General features: G+C 50.7%; 1 protein-coding gene across 9 annotated transcripts in view; it reads right to left on the reverse strand.

The window, feature by feature from the left end:
• ODF2 (outer dense fiber of sperm tails 2) overlaps positions 1-8,136 on the reverse strand; it is a 53,883-nt gene that overhangs the window by 27,758 nt on the left and 17,989 nt on the right. For 7 of the 9 annotated variants that reach the window (XM_026457177.1, XM_026457174.1, XM_026457173.1 and 4 more), the window contains 4 exons: positions 5,842-6,012; positions 3,649-3,809; positions 2,069-2,198; positions 1,364-1,495 (listed from right to left, as the gene is read on the reverse strand). In XM_026457177.1, coding sequence (XP_026312962.1) covers positions 1,364-1,495; positions 2,069-2,198; positions 3,649-3,809; positions 5,842-6,012 — 594 coding nt within the window. The remainder of the gene's footprint in view (positions 1-1,363; positions 1,496-2,068; positions 2,199-3,648; positions 3,810-5,841; positions 6,013-8,136) is intronic. The other 2 variants (XM_026457176.1, XM_026457180.2) reach the window with 1 other exon arrangement.

The raw sequence follows: 8,136 nt of genomic DNA on the forward strand, positions 1-8,136 counted from the left end.
TTTTTTTTTTTTTTTTTTTTGAGGCGGAGTCTCGCTCTGTCGCCCGGGCTGGAGTGCAGTGGCCGGATCTCAGCTCACTGCAAGCTCCGCCTCCAGGGTTCCCGCCATTCTCCTGCCTCAGCCTCCGGAGTAGCTGGGACTACAGGCGCCGCCACCTCACCCGGCTAGTTTTTGTATTTTTAGTAGAGACGGGGTTTCACCGCGTTAGCCAGGATGGTCTCGATCTCCTGACCTCGTGATCTGCCCGTCTCGGCCTCCCAAAGTGCTGGGATTACAGGCTTGAGCCACCGCGCCCGGCCATTTTTGTATTTTTCAAGTAGAGATGGGGTTTCACCACGTTGGTCAGGCAGGTCTCGAACTCCTGACCTCAGGTGATCCACCCGCCTTGGTCTCCCAAAGTGCTGGGATTACAGGCATGAGCCACTGCACCCAGCCCAGACAATGTTTTTTTTTGAGATGGAGTCTCGCTTTGTCACCCAGGCTGGAGTGGAATGGCTCAATCTCAGCTCACTGCAATCTCCGCCTCCTGGGTTCAAGCAATTCTCCTGCTTCAGCCTCCCGAGTAGCTGAGATTACTGGCGCCCACCACCACACCTGGCTGGCTAATTTTTTTTTTTTTTTCCATGATGGAATCTCGTTCTGTCACCCAGGCTGGAGTGCAGTGGCGCGATCTCAGCTCACTGCAACTTCCGCCTCCCAGGTTAAAGCAATTCTCCTGCCTCAACCTACGAAATAGCTGGGATTACAGGCACATGCCACCATACCTGGCTAATTTTTGTATTTTTTTAGTAGAGACGGAGTTTCAACTTACTGGCCAGGCTGGTCCTGAACTCCTGACCACCCACCTTGGCCTCCCAAAGTGCTGGGATTACAGACATGAGCCACTGCGCCCAGCCTAATTTTTGTATTTTTAGTAGAGACGGAGTTTCACCAAGTTGGGCAGGCTGTTCTCAAACTCCTGACCTCAAGTAATCCACCATGCCCAGCCTCAGAGAACATATTTTAAGAAAACAAAATGAGACCACACGATGTGTGTCTGCCAGCCATTAATCATTCTCCTACCGAATAAAAAGCTCAAGTCTGGAACTCTCTTTCCTTTGCCCTGGGCTGAACCCCTCCCTGACTCCCGACTGCCCCTCTCCTGACTTTCAAGGTCATTTCGGTGCTTCCTGGCTCGGATTCAACACCATCTAAGACGGTACTTGTCTACTGGGGGCTGAGCACTTCATGTGAATGATTTCATTACATCTCTCTAAGGCCCTCTCAGGTGGGGCACCAATCTTACTTTCTTTTACAGACAAAGAGAAAGGCTCCGAGGATGGGCATGCAGGGCTGGAGGGATAGAGCCGGACCCTGAGCTCACCTCTTTGCAGTGCTGTTCCCTCAGGAGGTCTCGGAGGGTGCGGTTGGTCTCCTCAAATGTGCTCAGCTTCTGCAGGAGAAGTTCCTTCTGCCTCGTCAGGGTGTTGATGTCCGTGCAGGTCATTTGTTTCTCCTGGAAGACAAGCAGGCAGTCTTATAGATGCAGGGGAAGAAGGGAGGAAGCAGGCCCCATGGGCACTCAAGAGGGCTGGTGCCAGAAAGCCCAGACAAGGAGAAACAGGCTGTGTACAGTGCCAAGGTGATCAAGGGCAGGCTTCCTAGAGGCAGTGGACCTAAAGAGACACAAGCAGGAGCTAAGCCCGCTCTGAGCAAAGGTGGAGAAAGGGTTGGGAGGGCTCAGTGCAGGTGAGCACAGTCAGGGCAGACTTCCTGGAGGAAGCAAAGCAGGATGACAAGACCTGGTGGCTGATACTTGCAGGAATCAACCACATGCCTTGACTCACTGTGATCCCAGGTGACCCATGATGAGGTCTCCTTAGAGGCCCTGGTGACCAGAGGTCATCTTCAAGGGTCAAGGACTGGGAAGTGAGAGTGGTGGTTGGGGGCCTAGTTAAGCATGCCCTCCCCCAGCCTGAAGATGTCATAAAGTCTGCCTGATGACATGTAAAGACCCTGCCCAGCCTGCAGCTGCCCCTTCCCTGGGTCAGTTCCATGGCTGGGGTCCTTCCTCCCACCTGCCACCTACCGTTTTCAGCTTCCCGATGGTATCCTTCAAGGCCATGACCTGCTTGGCAGCCGCAGCCCCGTCCATTTCAGCCTCCACCAGCTTGGACATGAGGCACTCCTTCTCCTGCTGTAGGTGTTTCTTCTGAAGTCTGGGGCCAGAAAGACAGGGCTCTGTGAGCCCTCCCAGGCCCCCGCATGCCCAGAGCTCTAAGGCTTGCCTCACAATGCCCTAGGGGGCTCACCTCTGGTCAGGGAAAAGTGGGGGAGGGGGCAGGGACAGCCCTTCTGGCCTGGGTGGCCTTCAGAAAGGACCAGAGCCAGAAGTTACATCTGCCTAGGCACCAGACCAGGGCCTCCACACCAGGAGACATTAACTACCTGTGGCCCTCTTTCTCTCAAACAGCCACCACTGTCATCTCTTCGCTGCCCCCCCACTGTCACGCCCTCCTACCCACCATCTTCAGATATGCTTTTGAGCCCTTCTACCTCTATCTCTACACTGGAGCCAAAGCTAGTCAGGCCACCTCCCTGCTTTTAAAACCTTTCCATGGCTGTAGGCTGGGTACAGTGGCTAACGCCTGTAATCCCAGCACTTTGGGAAGCCGAGGCGGGCAGATCACTTGAGATCAGGTGTTATAGAGAGCCGCCTGGCCAACAGGTGAAACCCCATCTCTACTAAAAATACAGAAGTTAGCCAGGCATGGTAGTGGGCACCTGTAATTCCAGCTACTTGGGAGGCTGAGGCAGGAGGATTGCTTTAGTCAAGGAGGTGGAGACTGCAGTGAGCCAAGATTACGCCACTGTACTCCAGCCTGGATGACAGAGCGAGACTCCATCTCAAAAATTTTGAGACACCTCCCAGGATCAAGCAATTCTCCTGCCTCAGCCTCCCGAGTAGCTAGGATTATAGGCACCCGCCACCAAGCCCAGCTAATTTTTTGTCATTTTAGTAGAGACGGGGTTTCGCCATGTTGGCCAGGCTGGTCTTGAACTCCTGACCTTGCGATTCACCTGCCTTGGCCTCCCAAAGGGCTGGGATTACAGGCGTGAGCCACTGCGCCTGGCTAAATAAATTAATTAACTAAAATAAATCCTTTCCATGGCTTCCAAATGCCCTCAATGGAAATGCCTCAAAGTGGCTGCTGAGAGCTGACCCCCTGCCAACCTGTGTGGCCCCCTTATCCTCTCTGCCCACCCACTCTGGCCTGCTTTCCATTTCTCAGCTACAAATACCTTCCCACCTTCAGGCCTTCGCCTAAGAAGTTCCCACTGAGTAGCGTGCTTTCTTCCCCAGCACCCACCTGCCGAACACTTAACCATCCTGCAGGACACCCCTTAAATATCACTTGTTCCAGAAAGAGTTCCCTGCTACTCAGCCCCACACCGCAATCCACAGGGTCCTCCCTTTCCCTCATAGTACGAATCATAAGCACAATCAGGTAATTAACTGTAATTAACTGTGTGACTGTTGAATAGGCTCCAGGGCACAGGCACAGTGCCTCTGCCCGCCCCCTCTGTTGCTTTCCACTATTGCCCAGCGCTCAGGGCAGCCTAGCAGGGAGGAATAGATCAGCGGGGGCAGGGCAGGCGCCGCCTTACATGGTGTAGTCCTTCTCCTCCTTCATGCGCTCGATGTTGTGTCTCAGCACCGTGTTCTCATGTTCAGTCTCGGCCAGTTCGTTGGCCACCTCCTCCAGCTCTTCCTTCCGCTCCTCCAGGAACCTTTTGGCCATCTGGCGCTCACCCTTCTGCATTTTGACCTGCGCAGGGGGACCCAGGCAGGAGCCACTGAGGGGAGGTCCTTCCTCTATGCCACATTGCTAAGCTCAATGCTTTGGACGAAAATAAGGTCCCAGCCAGGCATGGTGGCTCACGCCTGTAATCCCAGCACTTTGGGAGGCCAAGGTGGGTGGATCATTTGAGGTCAGGAGTTCAAGACCAGCCTGACCAACATGGTGAAACCCTGTCTCTAGTAAAAATTAGCCAGATGTGGTGGTGCGTGCCTATGATCCCAGCTACTCTGGAAGCTGAGGCAGGATGGAATCACCTGAAACCTGGGAGCCAGAGGTTGCAGTGAGCCGAGATCATGGCCACTGCACTCCAGCCTGGGCGACAAGAGCGAGACTCCATCTCAAAAATAAATAAATAAAAGAAGGGGCCCTCCAATTGAGAACTACACAGGCTGTGTGCCAGGGCCTTATGGGTGCAATCTCAATTAACTGACATGAAGACTGACTCTCCTGGGATTCACCTGCCTTGGCCTCCCAAAGGGCTGGGATTACAGGCGTGAGCCACCGCTCCTGGCTAAATAAATTAATTAACTAAAATAAATCCTTTCCATGGCTTCCAAATGCCCTCAATGGAAATGCCTCAAAGTGGCTGCAATGCTGATTCTCTTTTTGTAGATGAGGAAGCTCAGTAGAGAGAGCCCCAGTGACTTGTGGGTTGGGAACGAAGCCAGGTTGCAAACCGTGGTTTGGCTGGCACACCAAAGGAGGAGAGACGTCACAAGAAGGCTCCTGCACTTTAAGTTATAGGGGAAGAAGGGCTTTTATTGTTTTTTCTTTTGAGATGGGGTCTCACTCTGTCATCCAGGCTGGAGTGCAGTGGCACGATCTCAGCTCACTGTAACCTCCGCCTCTCAGGTTCAACAGATTCTCGTGCCTCAGCCTCCCAAGTAGCTGGGATTACCAGCGTGTGCCAACATGCCCAGCAAATTTCTGTATTTTTAGTAGAGACAGGTTTCACCATGTTGGCCAGGCTGGTCTTGAACTCCTAACCTCAAGTGATCTGCCCTCCTCAGTCTTCCAAAGTGCTGGGATTATAGGCGTGAGCCACCACACCCAGCCAAGAAGGGCCTATTGCCAGGCAGCCAGCCCTAGGTTCTCCAGGAGGTTTTCTGGACCTCAAGTACAGGGTGGAGGATTAAAGACACAGGTCGTGTTAGCAGTGAAGACATATGTTGAGAGAGCAATCCAAGCCCAAGGCCTGGATTTTAATGACAACTCTGCCAACTTCCTAGTTGGGGACCTTGGACTTCCAGGATCTATTTCCAATTTCATTGCCACATCCCACCCCAAGAGACAGCACAGCAACTGAGGACACACTTCCTTGGCCTCTGTGGGGCTTTGTTTTCGTTAATTTTTTTTTTTTTTTTTTTTTTTGAGACAGAGTCTCTCTCTGTTGCCCAGGCTGAGTGCAATCGCGCGTCTTGGCTCACTGCAACTCTGGCTTCTGGGTTCAAGCGATTCTACCACCTCAGCCTCCTGAGTAGCTGAGATTACAGGCGCACGCCACCACGCCCGCTAAGTTTTGTTTGTATTTTTAGTAGAGATGGGGTTTCACCATGTTGGTCAGGCTGGTCTTGAATTCCTGACCTCAGGTGATCCACCTGCCTCAGCCTCCCAAAGTGCTGGGATTACAGGCGTGAGCCACCGCGCCCAGCCTGTTTTTGTTAAACTTTATATAAAGTGGAAGGCATAGGCCCTAGTTTCCCAGGTGTTTCATCTCTGTAATGAGGACAATACCACCACTGGCTTCTTCACATGCTATTTTAAAAAGTCAAATCAGACCACCCATGTAGAGCACCAGGACAGCTACGTGCTCAATAGAAAGGGCCCTTGTTGGTGGGATGGGATCCCATGCTGCCCCAGCTACCTCCCCGGGTCGGCACCCCTGCAGAGGAGGTCAGAAGGCCTGCAGAGGCAGGCTGAGGGACCAGACAGGAAAGCCACCTGGGTGCTCCTGCACATCCTCAGGGTACCAGCTGTCCCAGCCCCCTACCTCCCTCACCTCAGACTTCAGACAACCAACCGCATTCATTAGACTATCAATCTTCTTATCATAACGGTTCATTTTACAGTGACCTGAGTCATCATCTTCTGTAGAGAGGTCACTTAACCGCATCACTGAGACCAGCTTTTCTGAAGATGGTGGCGTGATCTCCAGGCAATGAGGTGGATTCTGATGTAGAGGAGGGAGAAACACATGAACTCAGAAGGCAGAACCTTGACCATGAGTTCCACCACTGGAGGCTTATTTACTGATTAGACGGGAAAAGCTGTAACAGCTAACTTGGGGGCCCCAGGAAGAACCATACTCTGAACCGTCGTGATGGACCATTACCTATCCATGTTTAAATGATGGTGTTGGAGAATTCCCAACATCAAAATTAAAAGCTTGGGTTACAATGTTATGTTTAAAATAAAGAACATAGGCTGGATATCCTGTAAAGTCAGTATTTTGGGAGGCCAAGGCGGGAAGCCAAAACCAGCCTCAGCAACATAGCGAGAACTTGTCTCTACAAAAGTAAAAAACATTAGCTGGCGCTGGGCACAGTGGCTGACACCTGCAATCCCAGTGCTTTGGGAGGCCGAGGCGGGTGGATGACCAGAGGTTAGGAGTTCGAGACCAGCCTGACCAACATGGTGAAACCCCGTCTCTACTAAAATACAAAATTAGCCGGACATGGTGGTGCATGCCTATAATCTTAGCTACTCAGGAGGCTGAGGCTGGAGAATCGCTTGAACCCGGGAGGTGGAGTTTGCAGTGAGCTGAGATTGCGCCATTGCACTCCAACCTGGGCAACAAGAACGAAACTCCGTTTCAAAAAAAAAATCAGGTGGGTGTAGTGGTGCATGCCTGTGGTCCCAACTACTCAGGAGGCTGAGGCAGGGGATTCCGCTAGTCCAGGAGTTCAAGACTGCAGTGAGCTATAATAGCACCACTGCATGCCAGCCTGGGTGACAGAGAGAAACCCTGTCTCTAACAATGACAAGACTAATAAAGAAATAATATAACAAATCAGCAAAAATATTAATACCCAAAGTTGGCAAAAGTTTAGGGCAATGCTTTTTTTTATACCTAGGGTAGAAATGAAATATGTCAAAAGTCTTTTAAATGAATATGAATACCTGCTAGTGGATTAGTTACAAAGGTACATTAATGTGCTGAAAAGGTATTTTAGAAATAAGTGGGTAAATTTGAAAAAGGACCAGATATTGTATGATATCAAGAAATGCTCTTAGGAGTAATCATTGTTATTTTGATGATATAGAAAAATATTATAAATGCACATGGTACAACACCTGGAAAATACTTTTTTAAATACGTCAGTATAAAAAAATATTTTAGCTTTGGGAGGCCAAGGCAGGTGAATCAGGAGGTCAAGAGATCGAGACCATCCTGGCCAACATGGTGAAACCCCATCTCTACTAAAAATACAAAAATTAGGTGGGCGTGGTGGCACGCACCTGTAATCCCAGCTACTCAGAAGGCTGAGGCAGGAGAATCGCTTGAACCTGGGAGGCGGAGATTGCAGTGAGCCAAGATTGCGCCACTGCACTCCAGCCTGGCAACAGAGTGAGATTCCATCTCAAGAAAAAAATAAAAATAAAAATAAATTAAAAAAAATATTTTAGGGGCCGGGCACAGTGCACGCCTGTAATCCCAGCACTTTGGAAGGCCAAGGCAGGCAGATCATGCCCCAGCTGGGCATGGTAGCAGGCGCCTGTAGTCCCAGCTTTTTACACATTTAAAAAAATATTTTTAAATGCATGTATGCTTCAGGAAACTTTATGCAAAGCTGTAAACACTTTGTTGTTTTTTTTTTTTGAGACAGGGTCTCACTCCATCGCTTAGGCTGGAATACAGTGGTGTGATCTCGGCTCATTGCAACCTCCGCTTCCCAGGTTCAAGCGATTCTCCTGCCTCAGCCTCCCGACTAGCTGGGATTACAAGTGCCTTCCACCATGCCCAGCTGATTTTTGTATTTTTAGTAGAGATGGGGTTTCACCATGTTGGCCAGGCTGTTCTCAAACTCCTGACCTCAAGTGATCTGCCTGTCTCAGTCTCTCAAAGTGCTGGGATTACAGGAGTGAGCCACCATGCCTGGCCATATATTGCTTTTTTTTTTGAGACAGAGTTTTGCTCTTGTTGCCCAGGCTAGAGTGCAATGGCACAATCTTGGCTCACTGCAAACTCTGCCTCCTGGGATCATCAAGTGATTCTCCTGCCTCAGCCTCCCAAGTGGCTGCGATTACAGGTGCCCACCACCATACCCAGATAATTTTTGTATTTTTAGTAGAG

The sequence above is a fragment of the Piliocolobus tephrosceles genome, chromosome 14 (assembly GCF_002776525.5).
Source record: "Piliocolobus tephrosceles isolate RC106 chromosome 14, ASM277652v3, whole genome shotgun sequence".
Lineage (NCBI taxonomy): Eukaryota > Metazoa > Chordata > Mammalia > Primates > Cercopithecidae > Piliocolobus > Piliocolobus tephrosceles.